Source organism: Argopecten irradians, chromosome 11 (genome assembly GCF_041381155.1).
Source record: "Argopecten irradians isolate NY chromosome 11, Ai_NY, whole genome shotgun sequence".
NCBI classification, from domain to species: Eukaryota; Metazoa; Mollusca; class Bivalvia; order Pectinida; family Pectinidae; genus Argopecten; species Argopecten irradians.
In genome coordinates this window covers 2,606,374-2,628,766 of record NC_091144.1, presented here as the reverse complement: position 1 = coordinate 2,628,766, position 22,393 = coordinate 2,606,374, and the positions used below count along the sequence as shown (strand labels likewise).

General features: G+C 35.8%; 1 protein-coding gene across 1 annotated transcript in view; it reads left to right on the top strand.

The window, feature by feature from the left end:
• The window catches only part of LOC138335669 (uncharacterized), a 188,929-nt gene that overhangs the window by 2,044 nt on the left and 164,492 nt on the right, over nucleotides 1-22,393 (top strand). The window contains exons 2-14 of the mRNA XM_069284830.1: nucleotides 12,312-12,431; nucleotides 13,403-13,620; nucleotides 13,909-14,056; nucleotides 17,560-17,786; nucleotides 18,256-18,357; nucleotides 18,589-18,754; nucleotides 19,049-19,254; nucleotides 19,543-19,625; nucleotides 19,860-19,923; nucleotides 20,064-20,276; nucleotides 21,271-21,373; nucleotides 21,505-21,613; nucleotides 21,962-22,125. Coding sequence (XP_069140931.1) covers nucleotides 12,312-12,431; nucleotides 13,403-13,620; nucleotides 13,909-14,056; nucleotides 17,560-17,786; nucleotides 18,256-18,357; nucleotides 18,589-18,754; nucleotides 19,049-19,254; nucleotides 19,543-19,625; nucleotides 19,860-19,923; nucleotides 20,064-20,276; nucleotides 21,271-21,373; nucleotides 21,505-21,613; nucleotides 21,962-22,125 — 1,923 coding nt within the window. The remainder of the gene's footprint in view (nucleotides 1-12,311; nucleotides 12,432-13,402; nucleotides 13,621-13,908; nucleotides 14,057-17,559; nucleotides 17,787-18,255; nucleotides 18,358-18,588; nucleotides 18,755-19,048; nucleotides 19,255-19,542; nucleotides 19,626-19,859; nucleotides 19,924-20,063; nucleotides 20,277-21,270; nucleotides 21,374-21,504; nucleotides 21,614-21,961; nucleotides 22,126-22,393) is intronic.

Genomic DNA, 22,393 nt, shown 5'->3' with positions numbered 1-22,393 from the left:
TGTTACAATGTCACCCTGTGCCATGAAAGTATAAAGAAGGGGATTTATCGTATTTAATTTCATTAGAAGAAATAAATTAAGGATATCAATTATAATTGTCCAAACACAAACACCTGTAGTAAGGTAACTTACGGTATCGAAATGGTTTGCTACTACAGCTGCAGCATTGAAATATTTACAAAACATGTCCACCCTGAAAATCCAAATACAAATGTACTTAAAAGATTTACAAATACAATATGTATTAATCAAATCATCAGTTATAATAAACTTCTTAAAGGCAGTTCGTTCTTCTTTTGTATACTACATTTAAACCTCATAAATAAGCATCAGAAGTGCCTAAAGAACCCAAAAGGCTTTCGATGCATAACCATAGCTGAAGAACATGCGATTGTTGATCCTTTATCTGGGACATGATGGTTCTCCTAGTCCGACCGATATGACTTTATGTCTTCTTTCTAGAGTTTAGTCTTGTTTGTCATGATGATGATGATAATGATGGAGGTGGTGATTGTGTTGTTGGAATGTTGACCTACATAATGAATGCAGATATTCTGAATCATTATTTACATCATTGTTTTGATAATCATATTGTACATATGATGTTGTAACTCCACGGAAGGAGACAGAATTAACCTTCTACAACTGTTATTTAATTATTCTGTCTTTGCATATTACAGAGTTAGCTCCCTTGCGGGTAGGTATTGATTGTTACGTCATTATTTTGTGAGCGCAATTCACGTCGTTTTCTCCGAAACGTTTGACGTTACGCTCGCAAACACATGACGTCACAATCAATACCTACCTGCAAGAGCAGATAACTCTGTAATATACAAATTCGGAATTATTACCATGATCTCTATTAAGTCCTTCTGAGTGTGAATGTAAGTCCACCACTTTTGTGGTTTTGTGTACAATGGGAACACTAACTCAAGTGTTGACGTTTGGGCTCTAAAACATTCGCTATAAAAGAAAGAATTTGATTTAAAGTCAATATTTTATTTTCACTATTCATGACGTTTGTAAGGTACTGATTGCGATCGTCTGGGTTTCTCTATGATTTAAAGCTCCCAGTCCTCACTAGTCTAAGTACAGCTTAATGTAAATGATATATGTACTCCTTGTATGTTTTCCTATGTGACTAATGATACGTTCAGAATACAAACCACTAGTTAATATGAATAACATTGCTATAGAAGAAAAAAGGACGTAAGAAGTAAAAAAAAATAGATTGCGAGTAGTGACATTTGCATTGTTTAATATTGTTTTCAACAACACGTATGAATTGATGTTGAAGTCCCAAAGCTACCTTCGTGTAAATATCTATCTATATAACGCATATGACACGTGTCACTCAAATTGTTGTTTTATGCATTCACTACGGATCTGAATTTTTCTGCAGTTTTGACAAAGTATTTGATTTCAAATTCTATTGTTGTTTTTTTAATGCTTAAAAAGTCCTTCGCTAAAGTTATCTTTGGTTCATGGACGAAAAGGTATGTACATCTTTCCCTTTTTCCTCATTTCACTAGGGTATTACATGTATTCTTTACAGAAAGAAAAGATAGACGGATATATTATTTCCATATTACCATCAGTTGGACTTACTATCGAAGTATACCTCGTAATTAACAATTATCGGCATCTTTTCTCATTACTGTTCACGTGTGGGGTATATGTCGTTAGCTGTCAATTCGAGATGGCCGGTTGAATATTGGAGTCAGATTCTTCAAAATTGTGGATGATTGGTCTAGACAAGATTTCTCGTCTTTGTTTACATTTTGCATAATTTTGCATAAACAAATATGTAGTTCGAGTTCTTTGCACTTATGAGAAGGTGGTTCGTGGGTACAGATGTGATTCTTTGACAAGTTGAAGTGTACTTTGGTAAATATACCTGTTTTCAAAGTACACACGATTCATCATTAATTTTGAAAAAAAGATCATACGCATATCTGTTAAACCAATGTTGCTTGGATGCTTGTCCAATAGAGTGTGTCGTTTGTTTTCACTACAGGCCATATAAAACATACTTACAAGACAAGTTCCCATTAATACCGATAAAATAAACTCCTATTTCTGTTGAATAAAATACAAAGACTTCACTAGAAAAAGTTTTAAATCTTCAGCAAGGTATTATACTACAAACAAGAGGCCCATGCGCCTTAACGGTCATCTGACTCATGGCACAAAACAACAGTCACAGTATAATAGAGTGGTTAACAATTAATATAAGCAATACAAACTCTTTTTTTGAATATGTAAGTTTCTGAAATAGGTAAAGGTCATTTGTTGAACAAACTTGGTAGCCCTTCATCCACATATGGTTTTAACCCATTCAAGGATGAAGGAGGATTTTAAAGCCAAATTTCAGCAAAACATCCATTTTGGACCCCTGACGTTCTATCCCCATGGGTCTTACCTCGTCCTTTATAAAATATGTCCCCTCTTCTGAGCCCCGCCCCTCTGTCCCCTAGAGTCTGACCTAACTCGTTTATAATAAATATGATTGTCCTTCCCCAGTGATGTTTCACACAAAATATGGATGCATTAATCCACTCAAGGGTTAAGAAGGAGTAGGCTTTTAAAGCAAAATTTAATCAAAATTCCCCATCTGTCCCCAGGGTCGGACCTTAGTTGTTTATTAAAAATATAACAGTCCTTCCTCTACGATCTTTTACACAAAATATGAATGAAATCCACTCGAGTGTTAAGGAGGAGTAGGATTTTAAAGCTAAAACAAGTACATGTACTCATTGTAATGGACACTAATACATAATCCCCCAAATGACCCTCTCCCTCCCCCTCCCCATCTCCACCTGCAACAAATTAAGAACGCAGTTGCACAGTGTATGAAAATTTTGAAAGAAATTTTGAGGTACTAACATTCAATGAATTGCAGACGAAAATTTGAAAACAGGAGATTTGCCCCCCACCAAAAATCTTTCAAATTTTTATCATACTGATAAGCATCCCTTTATAACCCTTTAAACTAAATTTCATTGAAATCAGAGACCGAAATATAAAAACAGGAAGTTGACCCAGCGGCCATCTTGGAATACCAAAATCTTTACCAAAATGCTTGCATGTTATTCGCCATCCCTTAAAACCTCTACAGACTAATTTTTGTTGAGATCAGAGACCGAAACCTGAAAACAGGACGTGGGCCCGCAGCCATCTTGGAAAACTAAAATTTTTATGAACTATTTGCATGTTGTTCGCCATCCCTTAAAACCCCTATAGACCAATTTCATTTGAGATCAGAGACTGAAGACTGTAAACAGGAAGTGGGCCAGCGGCCATCTTAAATACTAAAATCTTTATAAAAATATGATTGTCGTTCCCTAATGATGTTTCACACCAAATATGGATGAAATCCACTCAAGAGTTGAGGAGGCGTAGGATTTTAAAGCTAAAATTGAGAAAATTTCCCCTTTTGGGACCCAACTCCAAATATGGATGAAATCCATCCAAGGATGAAGGAAGAGGGAGTAGGATTTTAAAGCTAAAATTAAGAAAATTTGCCATTTTGGGGCCCCACCCTTCAGCTTTTAGAGTCAGACCAAGCTCATACATATTAAATATGACTGACCTTTCCTAATGAATTTCCTAAGGAAAAAAGTTGAATGATTAATCCAATTCTAGTATTCAACAATGACGTCACTATTTGGCATCGATATTTCATTATTATTTTCTCTTCGCCAGAGAAAAAAAATCATGCCTATAAAGGATAAACGAAATGAGATTCTACGGTTATCGTCCTTCACACAGGACATTAGCTGGATTTCATTAATACTGGATTAGAATTGCAGTCTATATCTATCGGGTTACGTAATGTCTGTGCCATTCAAATTTCTATATTAGATTTTCTGGTAAAAAAAAATGTTGTGGAGTACATTCAAAGATTCCATTTGCGGTTGCAAATTCGATTTATTAGATAACCTTATTGAAAACCATGAAACCCTACATTTTGGCTGTATGGATTATTACATGTTATGGCCGACTGCAGGCCCTCCCTTCCAGTGAGAAATTAACATAAAGCAATATACATCGTGACTGAACTTGTTTTGTATTTGAATTCGGTTTCTTGGGATACCGAGAAAGGTGATGGGTAGGCAAAGTGATGGGAAGAGGTGTTGATATTTTCTCCGAATATTTTGATGATCATTTCGGAATGTCAGAGTGGCGAAAATTAAGTTCAAACATTTCGGCGTTGAAAAAAGGAATATGATAATGCAATAAAATTATGAATACAACATGTAAAGAATAGGCCATTGCGTAGAAAAAGTTTGTTTCGTGGTTGTTATGGAAACACATATATGAAACAATGGATTTCGTTCATATATTACAGTAAATCAACTTTCTTTCACGTGCGATTTATTTTGGCAAATTTCGAGATCAAGGTAAATTCGCGAATGTTTATCTCCACGAAATAATGTCTTAGATTATTCTTACACAATTAAATTCAAAGATATCTCAATTCAATTTTAAATTCGCGAAACTTAATCTCCGCGAACTTGTTTTGAAATGGAAATCGCGAAATTTAGTAGCCACGAAAGAAAGTTGGTTAACAGTATTGTAACAAACCGAGAATATTTCTACCCACAAAGTGACTGTATTGTAACTCCAAACCACGAATGAAAACACCTACAAATATTCCATGTTATACAGTAATCCAAAGAGAATTATTGAAACTCTTCTGTGTGGTTAGTAGAACCTCTATCTGAACGGTTGATTGAAACTTTTGTATCGTCATGGTTATATTTTAAACCATAATTGGCAACTTAGTGCTAGACAGTCAACTTTGGCTATCTATCACCGCCATGCTCTCCATTCCAACCGTTCTGTGGGTATAAATTTTATTGTCACACTTTGAAGGAGATATTTCTTCGCCAAGGTTTCAGGTTATCTAGCATAGCAATTTCTACAAAAGTTAGGACATTGACTGGTATCACCCAGATCTGTATATTGGCAGAAATGCCCTAGTCATGCTCTCCTAACACTCGCCTCATTTCAAAACTTAGCATGATATCCATTTGTGTCCCACACAGTATACGCCTGTGATAAGATCTGTAATTGGATGGGCGCAAAATGAAAGAATTCCATAGGAACCCTAAGATGACAACAACAAATAAAAATTGCAGTAATTAGTTGGGTCTATCTTAAGCATCTCTTACGTAAGTAAGCGCACTAAAACAGTGCAGGTAACCAGGTGAGGTCTCGTACAGAGAAATACCGTACGGTAAGCTTACAGTCTGTAAATGTTTTATTTATTTGTTTATTTGTGATGTACCGTCGCCTTGACACATGACCGAGTGATACCCCTCCTACAGTTGGTGGTTTTTTACGGGTTCGGTAGTTTTCAAAGCTCCTTTACATCTGACAAGTTAATGAATAGACTCGTGAGCGATCTTATCTCTGTCTACCTATAAAAGTTTGAAAGATATTGTAATGACGACAAAATATGCAAAAAATGAATTAAAAAGAAAATATAACTGAAAATGAACGAACGAACGAACGAACAAACGAACGAACGAACGAATGAATTAATGAATGAACAATCGAATGAATAGATTTATTAATTTAATGTGACAACACCACAAAATTATTTAGTCCCTGTCTGGTGCTGTCTTGGTACTTAACTCATGTTAAATGTTATGACAAATTATCTTATAAAACACGAGCTGTAGTTAACTAACATAAACATCTCAGTCATTTAATGGTAAGGGTTATTAACTAGCTCTCATTATTATATGTATCTCTCGAGACAAGATACAATACTAGCCCCCAATGTTGAACTATCAATACAACTTTTCATTTAGTGAACAGATGGAAATTATGGAAAGTTAGTTATTGGATTGAGCGGATATAGCATGTTGTGAAATACTATCGATATCTAAAGTATATGTCCTTGTATATACACGGTATTTTCTGTTTATTTATTAAACATATTTATTTTTACTTTTGAAGTGGAAATGACATTGTGAATTACGTAATTGTCAACAGCCGAAAAATGTAAATTTCGTGTTTCTATTTTTAATGAAGGACTGTGAATAGTTCGCCTCCGTTGATGGGCGTCATTTAATTTGATCAATTTCTTTATTTTTTTTAATTTTTGCTACATGGAGAGATTTGTGGACAAAATCAAGTCAAGCAATTATCTGTAATTGTGATCGTCGACAGGGCCACGTTATCTTGTCACGCCTACACATTAACCAACAATTAGACCTGTGGTTCAATGGCACACAACAATACCCAGGCAGCATTCCTAACAATGAACTCCTCAAACTATGTCATAACTCTTTAGAATGTGTTATACAGAGTAGAGAGGAAACGCCCGTCACAGATACAGGTGGAGCACTTGCATAACTTTTAAATATTAAATATGTTAAGTGATTTAATGGTTTGGGAAAGCTTACACAAGACCTCGATACCATCACACACAAGAATGATGAACGACCGTTAGCAAAACCTTGGATATAAATCAGATTTCATCGTCATTAATCCAAGTCATTGAGAATAACCATCAAATGTAATTTAGGTATTATTTGCATATCTATTAAGTCATACTACTAAGTATGGAGAACATGCCTCAACCCCTGAATTGCGTATCCATACAGATTTCCATGTAAAAAAGCTTGCAGATTTATGCAAATAGCAAAATACGTTTGCGATTCAATTTTTTTTAGCCATAGTGCAAGTTTTCAATAAAGTCTTGTAATATATACGTATATACGTATTGTTTGTGTACGACAAGGGGCTGCGGTGACCGAGTGGTTAAGATGTCCCGACATGTGTACGACAAGGGGCTGCGGTGACCGAGTGGTTAAGATGTCCCGACATACGTGTAACTAATAACACCAAGCCCTCCACCTCAGGGTTGCGAGCTAGAGTCCCATGTGGGGCAGTTGCCAAATTCTGACCGCATGGTCGGAAAGTTTTCTCCAGCCACCAATAAACCTGGTACGTCCTTAAATGACCCTGGCTGATAGAAGGACGTTAAACGAATAAAACCAAAACCAAATGTACGACAAGTTGGATCATGTCATCTTGGATACAAATGTTTTCAGACATAAGTAATTCAGACATAATTACACATAATAGTAATTATACAGAAACCAATATTTGACAACCAGCCTTTCCATTTATCTGAAGACGCCATTTTCGTCCCTATATTTGATTACTTACTCAAAGTTGGACCAAAACTTAAATATATTTGTATGAACAAATAATGAACCATGAAATCTAAAGAAATCTCTTTCAAATGCAGATCAGTATCTCTATGTTTTAATCAGATAAAGCCTATATCATGTGAGGTGAATTTGTACCAATTTCCTGTTCATTGAGTGGAAATATCAAGAGTGACTTCAAATCAGAACATCACAGGTGATATGAACAGGTAAAACACACCATTATCGTTAGTGAGAGACTTTAAAGCCAAGAGATATACAGTAACGGTCCGTACGTATATGTTTATTATAATCTACGACATCTGCGTGAATCTGATCATCTTCACAGTGGGTTGTTTCACCCACACATATCCCTACAGAGAAGTCGGATTATGAGCACACCAGGATTTCATAGACGTGTTGAATGAACACTGCCCCGACATAAGGATTGGCGTGTTTAAAGTTTAATCATAATCCTGTTAAGAATTTGTCAACAGGAATGGGAAGCTAAAATGGTGAAGTCAGAATTTTACCGATATTCTAGTAGTGAGGTTGGACTTTTAAATCAATATTTGTTCCTTGTGTTGCTGTCGTGTAAATGTTGTTGAGTTCATACGATTCTTATCGTGAGCTTTGAACATTCGAACAGCAATGAAACATGCTTTAAAAAATGTTGATTTGAAGGTTTGATTCCAAGACTAGTTATAAAGGTTAAATTCCAATCCTGTATTATGGTTAAGAGTATTGGTGTGACGATTCAATTCCGAGACACATGGTTCGATTCCTCGATCAAATATAAAAGTTGATTTCAAACCGGTTAATAATTCTTGGTGTGAAGATTTGAGTCTTAGTTTGCAGTTTTAGTGATATGCAAATTGAATTCACCTAGAAGATTTAATGATTCTCGGTCTTTATGTAAACTTTATGTCTCAATCTTGGTGGACTTCACCGAAAGGTTTTGATTATTTTCAGACGCTATGTAAACCTTCTAACCCAAATCTTAATGCACTTCACCGAAAGGTTTTGATGATTTTCAGTCTTTATTAAAACCTTCAATCCCAAGTCTTGGTGGAGTTAACCGAGAGGTCTTGATGATTTTCAGCCTTTATGTAAACCTTCTATCCCAAGTCTTGGTGGAGTTAACCTAGCGGTCTTGATGATTTTCAGCCTTTATGTAAACCTTCAATCCCAAGTCTTAGTGGACTTCACCGAAAGGTTTTGATGATTTTCAGTCTTTATTAAAACCTTCTATCTCAAGTCTTAGTGGACTTCGCCGAAAGGTTTTGATGATTTTCAGTCTTATTAAAACCTTCTATCCCAAGTCTTGGTGGAGTTAACCGAGACGTCTTGATGATTTTCAGCCTTTTAATAAACCTTCTAACTCAAATCTTGGTAAAGTTAACCGAGAGGTCTTGATGATTCTCAGCCTTTAAGTAAGCCTTCTATCCCAAGTCTTGGTGGAGTTAACCTAGAGGTCTTGATGATTTTCAGTCTTGATGTAAACCTTCAATCCCAAGTCTTAGTGGACTTCGCCGAAAGGTTTTGATGATTTTCAGTCTTTATTAAAACCTTCTATCCCAAGTCTTGGTGGAGTTAACCTAGAGGTCTTGATGATTCTCAGCCTTTATGTAAACCTCATATTCCTACATTTAGCCTTAGTGTAGTTTGCTGACATTCTGTGATATTCTAATGGCGTCCTTTAACGTTTTATATATATATTTTTTACAGTTCAAGCAACTTCAAACTGTTCATATTTCTAATTGAAAACGAAAAGTAATTGTTGAGTGATTTATTTAAAAGCATTCTTATTGGTGAAAATGCAGTACCATGAAATAACTTTTTCTTTTGCAAAATCATGCCGGTGAAATATGAAATTCCTTTAAGCTCTCGGGCAAGCAATATTGTAATGGGAGTCATGCCGTGTTGACCCAGTTAACTCGCCTTTGTCCTTCAATCATTTGTAAAGAACGCTTAACGCCCCGTATTCATATGTAAACTTTACTACGTCAATATTCGGCCACTGTTTACCGTACTGAATATGTTAGTGTCACACATCATCACACAAATGTCATATTTTAATATCCTCAATCCAGTGACCTGAAGACGGTCTGAAGTGGTTCGGGTATTGGCCTCTTTTGGCATTACAGTCTACTTCATATAAACCATTTGTATCAGTCATCAGAGAAAGCAACACTTGTGAAGGGGAACTTTCATTTATTGCATGCAAACTCATCTACTACAAAGAACGCAAAACTTTTGAATTGGAACTCTCACTCACACTCAATCTCACACTCAATTGCATCGGCAATGAAAAACTCATAACAAAGACAATTATATTATTGTTTTGGTTTTGTGCTGCTAACATCCTTGCAACATCGAAGCGCATCCTGGCGAGACGGAACTGCAGTATGGTATATCTTAGATCGCATTGAAATCCCCAATATTACTGACGAGAACTAGATGATTTTATGGTGCCCAGTCACTAATGACACAGGAATAATGAAAAAAAAAATTATCGTTTCACCATCAACAATGATTTGTCCCAGTATGTCGAAACTTATGTATATGTGTCCCAACAAAAACGATATTACATTAAAACAAAGCTGTCATGTTCCTATCATTAGTGACAAGTCCTTAGACAAGACACGAATACGGTGTCTCTAACATCATTGATGAGTCATAGAAATATAAAAACATGGTAATTTCGTTCCTAAAATCATCAACAGGTCCTAAAAGAATTAACAGTTGTATAGCATCCCTAATGTCATTGACAGGTCAAAAAATGGCAAAACAACGGTATTGTTTGCCTACTGTTACTTATGAGTCCATAACATCACTTACGTGTACAAGAAGGATGAAAAAAAAACACTAATGGGGTCCCTTAAATCTTAAAACAGTTTGTAAACGCCGAAACAACTAAATGGTATCCCTTAAATTGCTGACAAATTCGTAAAGGTCGTAACAACTGAATGATGTCCGTAACATTACTGACATAGAATGACCGAACAGCTGTAAAGTAACCTGACTATCACTGGCGAGTCTCAGAAGGACAAATCAGTTGAATGGTGTCCCTTACATCACTGACAAGTCCTAGAAGGACGAATCAGTTGCATGGTGTCCCGAACATCACTGACGAGTCCCAGAAGGACAAATCAGTTGCATGGTGTCCCGAACATCACTGACGTGTCCTAGAAGGACAAATCAGTTGCATGGTGTCCCTAACAACACTGACGAGTCCTAGAAGGACAATTCAGTTGCATGATGTCCCTAACATCACTGACGAGTCCTAGAAGGACGAATCAGTTGCATTGTGTCCCTAACATCACTGACGAGTTCTAGAAGGACAAATCAGTTGCATGGTGTCCCTAACATCACTGATGAGTCCTAGAAGGACAAATCAGTTGCATGGTGTCCCTAACATCACTGACGAGTTCTAGAAGGACAAATCAGTTGCATGGTGTCCCTAACATCACTTACGAGTTCTAGAAGGACAAATCAGTTGAATGGTGTCCCTAACATCACTGACGAGTTCTAGAAAGACAAATCAGGTGCATGATGTCCCTAACATCACTTACGAGTTCTAGAAGGACAAATCAGTTGAATGGTGTCCCTAACATCACTGACGAGTCCTAGAAGGACAAATCAGGTGCATGATGTCCCTAACATCACTGACGAGTCCCAGAAGGACAAATCAGTTGCATGGTGTCCCTAACATCACTGACGAGTCCCAGAAGGACAAATCAGTTGCATGGTGTCCCTAACATCACTGACAAGTCCTAGAAGGACGAATTAGTTGCATTGTGTCCCTTACATCACTGACGAGTTCTAGAAGGACAAATCAGTTGCATGGTGTCCCTAACATCACTTACGAGTTCTAGAAGGACAAATCAGTTGAATGGTGTCCCTAACATCACTGACAAGTCCTAGAAGGACGAATCAGTTGCATGGTGTCCCTAACATCACTGACGAGTTCTAGAAAGACAAATCAGTTGCATGATGTCCCTAACATCACTGACGAGTCCCAGAAGGACAAATCAGTTGTATGATGTCCCTAACATCACTGACGAGTCCCAGAAGGACAAATCAGTTGCATGGTGTCCCTAACATCACTGACGAGTCTTAGAAGGATAAATCAGTTGCATGGTGTCCCTTAGTCTACTGGCACGATCCGTTTTTGTTTTGAGAGTTACAATGGACATTTTTCTGCATACATTATCTTTATTTCATCACATATAAAACATTTTATTCTTCCATAAACCCTATTGTTTTCAGTATGTAGCTTTGGTATGCCAAGATTTTTTTTTCTCTGTGCAGTTTTGTTTATATTACATACTTGAAGTTTACAAACACTTTAAACATGTTTCTGTTGTCAGAAGTATATGGTTGCGTCCTTAAAAAAAATCAATCCTCCAACTCTTTTCTCTCGTGCTACTTGACACTTGATAACTTTTATAGTGTGTTTGACTAATGTGTTATGATACATATGTAATGCGAAGCACTCGAAAGTAATTTATATCTATGATGACGAGTCTCATTACTCAAGATCTAGCTGACAGCCGAGGTGGCATTCCGTAGCCAGTGGTAGCTTCTTCGCATTTATCAAAATTTAATTATCAAAACAGGTTTTTATTTACATTTTTACAAACCAGCTGGGGCGTCCGTTTGACAAAGACGAAGGGTACATTAAAAACCTACAAAAACTGAAACCAAATCGTTAGCAGTAGGGATGAGTGTTGACGTGTTAAGAATTCAGCAAACTAACCGCCGAGAAGAGTAACATATAACAAAGAAATAAAGTAAACAAAGCATTCAAACACTGAATTCCATTAAATTATATTATCTTTTCTTCGGAAACAATGCCACTCAAAATTCTTGTAAGTTGCATTCTCTATTGAATTACCACGAAATCATCAGTATTTAATGCATTGTCCACTTTAATGAGTTGAAAAATCTTATTTTATTAATTGCTAAAACAGGACAGCTTTGTCATTCAATGTTGAGTTGTTCTATTTTACTGGAGAAAAAAAATGACCTTCATCCTCAGCCGTGATTCTTTCTGTCGAGGGTTAAATTCTGAATAAAAGGCAGCATCGGTATTTAATTTGTTCGTTGATGGTTTAATGTTGAATTGTTATTTTGCAGACCCTAATTGTAACAAACCACTTGGCCTCGAGGATGGAAGTATTATCCGGGATGAACTGGGTGCTTCATCAATACGAAATGACCTTGACATTGAAAATGCTAGATTAAATTGTTGTCAAGGTAAGTTATTGTTACATTGACATCAGAAACGCAATATCAAATCGTTGTCATAATTAACTTGACATATTCTCTCTCTATTTGTTGAAAACATTTCTTAATGCATTCTTATCTACATTTCGTAATCGATCTTTCTTTTGTCTCTGATGTCCCCTTGTTCCCATCGAAATACCTTATATTGTTAAATACTTAAGGAAAATCCATTTAATAAATGATTTCTTTTAATCCTACAAGAACCTATTGAAATCGTCTATTTTGCGAGCAAATTTCGATTTTATGGAGCAATTTTGTTGAAATTATGTCGAGTGAACACATTTTCCTCTATATTGCTTATTGAATCCTGGGTCCAATATTTTGAACGACTTTTCGTTCTGCCATAAGAACTTTGTTTTCATTTGGAAAACGATTTTCTGTTATTGTTTCAAGAAAATTGCTTTCACTTGTTAAACTATTTTCTAGTATTGCATTGCTCCTTTCTTGTATTCCTTAGTGATCTTTCTTCATTTTTGTGAACAAGTCTACATGGCACTACTGTTGAATAATATTTTGTCTAATTGTATTGTTATCAGTAAAATGGCATTGTTCCATTCAGTGAACGATTTTCTCTTATTACTAATCTTGCTCTCATTTGTTGAACGATTTTCTGGAATCGTTTACGAATCCTTGCTACTATTTTATTAACTACTGCTTTCCTGTGTGTGTCTTGCTCACATTCTGTGTACAATAATAATTGTATTGCGTACAGAATTTTGCTATCGGAGTTTCCTTCAGTTTAATGAATCATCCATTTCAGAACCTTTCGGAGAACGACTTTCTAGTGTACTATTGAAAGACTGCTGCTTGAAATTAAACGTTTCGCTTGTAACATCATATCTTGTAAATACATCTTTTTGGATATTGAAGGCGTAATAACATAAGCCTGTATCGCATTCAATGAATGACGATGTTTTACACCTGTGTTGTAACTATTTCAGATTCAACGTTTGGTGCATGGTGTCCGGCTACTGCGCGGGAAAATGAATGGTTTGAAGTGACCTTTGAACACCCGTTTAATTTGTCCGGGCTGATCATACAGAGTCCGTTCACTAACACAACGTTAGATTCGTACGTCACAGCTTTCTCGCTACAGCTGGAGCTAGCCTCCTCGTCCCCCGGAAATCTCACTGACTACACCGGGGCAGGGGATGTCCCAGTAAGTCATAGTTACTGTTATACTTATCAAAACAGTATATCTGTTAAAGTGTTCGAGGATGAAGGGTTTAAATTAGATATCACCGGAGAGATACTTAAATCAATGATTTTTATGTTTTAAAAAAAAAATAGTTTTGTTCATATTAATATCTATTTAGATTTCCTTTTCAAAATGTCTCAATGTATTTTTTAGACTTTAAGCTAAAACTACTGGTAATTCTATCGTGTTGCAAAGCAAATAAAAAAGGAGACAAAATAAATGAAACATCGGTTCCTTTGTTTCTATCAGGAGACGTTTAGCACTAATTTCCCCACTGATGCTGAGAACACTTTTGAGCTAATAGACAATTTGCCCGTCAGACGAGTGAGAATCGTGGTACTCAACTACACTGGCGAGCCATGTTTCAGACTGGAACTTCTGGGATGTAACGTCACCGGTAGGTCTTTTAGTATCAGACGGTTCTATTTTACATATCATTATATATACATGTAGTTTTGTTAGCCAGAATCGTGCACAGTATCATATACAAAGACTGGACAAAAAATGCACAATAAATAAGTAACCCTCCCCACGCCGCTGTGCAAACTATGCCTGGTGCCTATAATCATCATCATTAATGGACGGCATTATTCTTAAGAAGAAGAAAGTAATTGGACATATCATATTATTATTAGACTACATATTTCGTGCATTTAAACAAAATTTTGATTAATTAATACACGTACCTGTCCTACTATACCTTTCGGCCGGGTACGAATTGGTCCCTATGTGTCCTAGTGGAGCAGTGCCTCAAAAAATCAGTCGGGCACAATTTTCTATGCTTTTTTTGTAGGTTTCCAATTATTTTTTGCGTGAACAAGCATTTACATAATATTTTGTCCAAAACAAATATAACAACCATTTTTAATATCTATCATGCCGCTCGAAAGACGTCAAATTCATATTTTGTAGACTTGCCGTATAAATTCTCTCCAGAAAGACGTTCATATATATACGTAATACAAATAATTTCTCGCTGAGAATTTTATATTTCATACGGTTCAGTTTTATTGCCTAGTAGATAAGCGATATAAAACAAGTAAGATAAAATGCATGCAAAGGTTTTGATAAATGATTCGAACTTCGGAATTCTATGGTGTTTAGTTTAAAATGAAGCATCAACTTTCAACACCTGCTGTACCAAAGTTATTGAGAAATCATTATAAAACAACTACATCTACAAATACTAACAATATCGGGGTCGAATCTAACTTGACTTTTTTTGCTGCTAGATACGTATAGTGTGGCTTTAAAGATGCTCCACCGCGGACAAATGGTATTGTCTCACTATCAAAAATAGGATCAGACGATTTGGTAGTTTTCTTCAGTTACAAAAGTTACTTACTTTACATCATTACCACCATTGGAAAGTTTGAGCTTCTAATTTTACTTCAAGATATAAATATTAGAAATAATTAATTGCATCCTGGAAAAAATCCATGGATTTATGTTCTATATAGAATGAAGTTCTGACTGCGCATGCACCAAAAGCGAAATATTTTTTTTATGTTGTTTTTTGTGTTAATTAGGCCTACATGTATATATACACGATTAAACACCAATTGTTGTTCAAATGATGAGTATCACTTATGGTCTGTCGGCGGTGGAGCATCTTTAAAGATATTGGCATTACCTTGGCAAAATGTCACGTGACATATTATGGGTAAATACATGTCTACTTCTTTGGTCGCATATAAACGGCAAAGACAAGATTATGAAAGATATCTCAACCTGTAGTAAAATTAAATTGCATTTTACCGGATTTGACGTGGTACAATAGATATTTGATAAATAATAATAATAATAAAATGTAGGCTTTCGTTCACTTTAACAGGGCCTTTTTTCTGATAAATTGTAGGTAATTTATCTGATATTAAAATATATAACTCACAATTTATTTGAAAATATCTATTTACATTAAATACAGATTTCTATAACTTGTCAAAATATAAATAAAAGGCACAGGGCAGTATAGTAGTCGATCTCTGTTTATAATGAAGAGACTCAACCACATGGATCATACACAGGATTAATACAATAATAATCTAAGTGCTGGTGTTGATTAAAATATTTTATCTGCTACGTTTTTTCTCATTTTTCATCGGAAAACCACTTGATAGGAACAATTGAAGTAGTATTTTACAACACTGAATAAAATGAGTCATAGTAGAAGTTGGTCCTCTATTAAATGCGCTTTATGTTAAAAGTGGATTTTAGTTCGGGAAACCCCTACCAAATTTCGCAAATAGAACGACGATGCAACTTTGTGGCCATTTGATTAATTTATTTTAAAGAGAAGTAATACTGTACGGTAGGCTAATTAGTTCATTCAAATTGTCCACTGTACTAAATCACAAGGAAAGTGATTTAAAAAGTTAGGAAAATCCTAATACACTTATATTTGTTATGTTGCTGCGGTCATTTTCAGATGGTATCCGTCCCTCCACCAACTTATATTACCGACAATCCAATCGCACGCGACTGCGCAGTGGTTGTCGGGAAAACTCTATTTCCGGTCAGATTCAGTGGCTGAAATGGCGAAACTGGCAAAACACAACAAAACGTGGAATAGTTCTACCCAGGCTATTGTTTGTTAAATTACGAATGAAATTCACTTATATACCTTAGAATTGTCAAGTTTTGCTAGAACGTTTATCAGGTAGGGACTGGAAGCAGCAGTATCACTTTATTTGCCTAACAAATCTGTTAACCAATTTTGAACTCTGACTTCGCGCGGTTTTGAAATAAGCACAAGCATGTATAATCATACTACAATAATATATGAAGTTGCTAATTCTTCAATTAAAACCATGTCATTAATATTAGGAATGTTGGAATCAGTTGAAATCAATGCAAGTGAGCCTTTATATTCGATCTGCAGCCGCCACACGTACATGTAAGGGAGGGGGGAGGGGTGTTTACAGTGGACCACAATAAAAATAACAAAAACATATGGTTTACAACTGATGGATTTAACCAACGACGTACATAGATAGATGAATCCTTTTAATTTATCAGCTGAGTTCTCTTGATTAAGTTTATATCTTCGGTTCAGGTCAAAATTAAATCATACTGTGGTGTAAATAAAAGTGTGATTTTCACCTGCAACTAAGGATAGTTGGTATGCGCCATATCGCATATCAGGAAATATGAATCTTGGAAAAAATCTATTGTGAAAAAACCAGGATAGCCACTTGCAAATCAATGCTCATGTAACATACAAAACTTATAAGAGATCTCTTTTTAAACATGTTTCTGGTAACATATGCTAGCATGTCAAACGTCCATCTATATGATACACATGTCATTATTGTGTGATTTATAATACCTTTAAATCTTCTTTAAACAAGACATACCTATAAATATACCACCAATTATATTTTTCATTACTTTTGTCCAAGGATTTTTAAGTGAAAAGGAATTGTCACTGTCTCTTAACACTACTAAACACCACGCAAGATGCCTATGAACCGGAATAAAAACCATTTTTCTCAACAAATACTTGTCTTATCAAGTCAAGTGAAACACCAATGAAAAGTTTAAACAATTTCACAACATCTAATCCTTGCTTTAAGGAGGTACAATATAAGATTTAGAGGAAATGTTATGAATTTTTATTTAAAATACCATTACATGTAATGACTGCCGCATCAGAAAGTAAGATGATAACCCTCACACCTGCAAGCTATATCAAAGGTTGCGCCGGCAGATCTCAAAGGTAAATCAGTCATGGTCAGTGCATGAACACAAAAGCATTGGCAAAGTATTTGTTCAAAACCCTGAGTGACTTACTCTTGTCATCTATGTCCTTGTTTTGTCTTAGCTGAGAATTCCTTGCAGCTGTTTCAGTGTTTGGTATATTTTAATCGGACATACTTTGCTGAATGATTGCCATTACAGAGAGTTTGGTGCCTGTTGAGATATCTGACCCTGTCCTGACCTTGAACTACGTCTCCGATGACGACATCAGTCTTACCTGTACCTTACAAGATTTACCGACCCGAGGGATCCAGTACTACCTGACCTGGTGGAAGGAGGGTGAGGGCAACATCACATCGGAATATATTGACCAGAAACTGTTGAGTGACCTCAAGGTCAAGGCCAGTGATCTTGTGGATGACTTCAAGGTTTGTTGTCATTGCATTCATGTCTGGATATTTGTAAGTTGAAGGTTTGTCATTCAAGTCTTTAATGTCTTATGTTACAGAAGAGGAGAAAATGTAGTAGCCAGACCAGTGAATCACAGATTTACTAATCTCTAAATTAAGGCTCTAGATATAATCGAACAATGTTAGATTTCTAGAAAACTTGAGACAGACAGAGTGGAAAAGTCATTTGAATAAAAAGACAAGCAAACATTTGCAAGTGACTTAACAATTTAATATTGGAAGTATATCAGACTCCATGAGTTAAGCTACATAATTGTGATTGCTGATCAACTACATGTCTTTGTTATTTTTCTTCTCTCTCTTAGAATTCATTGCTATCAAAGAGTTAATAGTATGTGATTTGGTTTTACCTTTGAACGTTTTGTTACCAATTTACCTAATGTAATTGTATTTTTCCTGCTTTGTTATTTTGAACCTTTTGTCACAGATCAACAGGTACCAGTGCTATATAGAGCCATGTTACACAAAAACCTGCTCAGCAGTACGAGGGGAGAAAAAATACAGCAATTTCTTCCAGGCTGAAATTCAAGTAAGTCTTTTCTTGTACACAAGGGTCTTAAAAAGAATACAGTACTAATAACTATAATAGGTTTTTTTGTAGACTTTTGGAATAGGTCCTGTGGCTTTGAATTTGGGATATAGATTCAGTATATCTCCCTTTGTTAGTCTATATTTCAATTTCCAGTATTTTAAACCATTCTATTTGATTGCTTGGGTCAATGCTTTAATGTTTTTGATTTATATGATTTTCTCCACCCAGCTGTTGAGTGAACATAGTCTGACTGTTGTGGAGAACGGCCCGCCCGCCATCATACAAATCAAATCTACGGTGCCACCTTCAGTGTTCTGTCTCGGTGTTAACGCAGACCCATCATGTCTTCTTACCGTGAAGGTCAAATCTCAGAACGATGCCACATGTTTAGGAGGTAAGTTTCTAACAGCATGGCAGTGCTACTCTTATTAAAATATATTCTATTTAGTCAAATAGTATAAAGATTAATTATAAGCATTGATGTCACTTTTATTTAATTATGTTGGGTAAGGAAATTTTTTGGCAAAATTTTGAGAGAATCCACTATGAAGATTCAAACAAATTTTTTTATACTGGATGAAATTAAAAAATAGTGACATCAATGCTTAAATACCAACCAAATTTTTAGTCCTTACGAAAAAAAAATTGACTAGAAATGACCTTGACTTATGTTCTTTTGCTTCTATAGGCACCGAGTTGTCCCAAGTAGTGTTTCCAGAGTCGGCCAGCAGCCAGGATTCCTGCTTTGTCACAGTGACCCAGGATGACTGGGATACAGTACACAGTATTCCAGTCGTAGGCAACATTGATGGCCTTATAGATGGAACAAAACAAGCTATTGTATCCCTGGAGACCAGAGCCAACCAGAAACTGCTGCTAACACTAGGTTTGGATGTAAGTGCTAACAGTTAGCCTCCTTTCTACAGCTTTTTAATCTTGATAAGTTTTTGTAAATATATTTTTTCCTTCTCAACTTTTTGTACATCAAACTTGTTGGTCTATATACATAATTATATACGTTATATATGTTGGGAACAACTCAATTGCTTTGTAATAAAATTCATCTCTGATACAACTTCTGATAAAGGACTGTAACTAAAATCTTCTAGAATACCAGTCAAAACATTTTAGTATTTAGTATTGGTAGCTAGTGTAAGACATTTTGATGTTATGTGAATACAGGTCCAAGTTACCGTTGACGACCAGGATACTGCTGCTGTATGTAGCTCTACGTCTGGTCCTCATCTCATGACATTTGATGGAGTGTGAGTTTGTGTTTAAATTGTCTTTTATCTTTATACTTCAATGTGTAACATATATGACAAATATACATATACCTGGTTCAGAGATCATTTTATTTTGCTGATTTTGGTTTTGGAATTAAGTATAATTGAATTCATGAGAGGCAATTTTGACTGGAATCTTTAATGTTCACATTGCTTAATTTAAGTTGATAATGATAATGCACATTTTATTTATATTTTTATTTGTTTTATTAGATCATATGACAACCAACATGAAGGTGAATTTGTTTTCTACAAACATGACACACTCCCAGTAGAAGTAAGTATTCAAGACTTTTATATCAGACCATGAAAACAGAGACATGTTAGACAACATTTTATATTTCTACAGCTAATTGTTCAAGTAAACAAAAATTTGAAACAGTTTTCTGTGAATAACTCAAAATTTCATATTTTCAGATTCACATGTTTTTCCGGCGCTGTGGACAAAATGACTATAACTGTAATTGTGGCGTCAGTGTATTAGTGGACGATGATGTTCTGGTCATTGACAGATGTGGTGCGGAGAGAGGTTCAGATCCGACACATCCTGTCAAAACACAGATGTATGTTAATGGTGGAATGGCTTCACTTTTCCGTGTGGCGAGTGTCGACTCGGGACGGGAATTTCGTGTGAGTTTGTAAATTGTATGATTGATATGTAAGTCCAAGGTTTAAGTATTAATGTTGTTACAACTCATATTTTAAAATTCCTAAGTTGATTTTTAGCCCACCATCATCAAATGGTCTGTAAACAATGCTTGTTATCACTATTTCTTAAAAATTACTGCAGGGATTTTGTTCAAACTTCACATGGAGGGTCCCCTTGGTCCATAGTTGTGCCATACAGATTTTGTGGCTGATCAGAAAAACAAGATGGGCGCCAGGCAGACATCTTTGATTTTGGCAGTTGAAGTTTGAAATCGCTATTTCTTGAAAACTTTTGAATGGATTTGTTCAAACTTCACATGGAGGATTCCATTGGTCCCTTGTTGTGCGATGTAGATTTTGAGCTTGAACGGAAAAACAAGATGGCCGCCAGGCAGCCATCTTTGATTATGGCAGTTGAAGTTTGTTATCGCTATATCTTGAAAACTATTGAAGGGATTTTGTTCAAACTTCACATGGATGGTTCCCTTGGTCCCTCGTGTGCCATACATATTTTGTGGCTGATTCGAAAAACAAGATGGCCACCAGGCAGCCATCTTAATTTTTGGCTGTTGAAGTTTGTTATCGATATTAAAATGGATCGATATGTTTTCTTATCAACAAACTTAAGAACTCCAGATTTTATTTGGAGGTGCTATCAATATAATTTCATGATGATTTTCATAAAGATGATGGGAATGAAATCCATTCCATAATAGATGTGATTCATTGGTAAAGTAAATATTTCAATAGAATGTGTGATTTACTGGCTAATATAAATCACTGTATGGACTGGCTGATAGAATCTTTTGGGATATGGATCTGTGGGGTAAGGATAAATGTCGTCATCAATCAAGTGACCCTTTACCATTTTACAAATAATTAGAATAAAGCACTAAAACTGTACATTTTGTATTGATTGGTAGATATTGATATATCTCTGTCAAAGAAATAATTATCGTTATTGTTTGATATACAGGTACACCTACCTACAGGGGGAGAAGTAGTCGTCCAGCCCAGCTACCAGGGAAACTTAAACGTGTGGTTTTATCCTTCTCTACTCGACTCCAACCACACAAGCGGTGAGATAAAATATTCCTTATTACGACTAAAAAATATTTATGTTTTCAACAATCTTTGATTAGTGCATGACCAGTGTCTGAAATGCTGTTTTGGTCTTAGTAGTAATTTTGACATTTGGTTTTATCGCCAGGACTTTGTGGAAACTTTGATGGAGAAGATGCAAATGACTTCCAGCATAGTGACAACACATCCTCAGTCATTGGAGAAAAATATCCAGACAACTTTACCTTGTCCTGGAGGTAACAGTTATACAGATAGGTCATACTGACAATATGTTCTATGATTTAATTATGATTATTTCCTGTAAGGGTCCTGCCATTCTGTTTAATTACATTTTTATTAATTTCGGTCCAAATACAGTTGATATTTCATGACAGTTTCCCAATTGTTGAATTTTATTCTTAGAGGCTTAGGAAGAAATCAAAAGAGTAGACTAGAAAACTTCATGTATGACTCATTGAACTACTGTACAGTTCGCTGGAAATTAGATTTAAAATTCCCCATAAAATTAAACAACATTGCTGTAAATCTTTGAAAAGATAAACTTTTACCCTGTTTGCATCACACCTATATATATACACCTGCAGGGTTCCGGAGGCAGACAGTATATACACCGGCCTTTGTGAGGACATGAAGGATGACCGAGCAGTACCAGAAGGAAACCTCTGTCAGTGTTCAGGGTCAGAACTAGCCTCATGTGATGAGTGGGGCTTGGTCCGAACCTGCAACAGTGAACAACAGTACTTTCTGGGTAAGGAAAGATTACACACAAAAATGAGGTATGGTAGAGGACAAGAAACAATACTCAAATTAATGACCTTGACCTACCTACTTTCAAAATAACATTGATGTACATGTACTACAATTTAAGTCTATGACAGTTAAAACCTGATTACTTAGCAAATAAATGTAGTGAGACTGAATTTGGTTGAACATATGTGCCTATGTATAGATCAATCTGTAGAGCATTCGACTAGTGTTGGGAGGTCCTGGGTTTGAGTCCCGGTCTGACCACTACA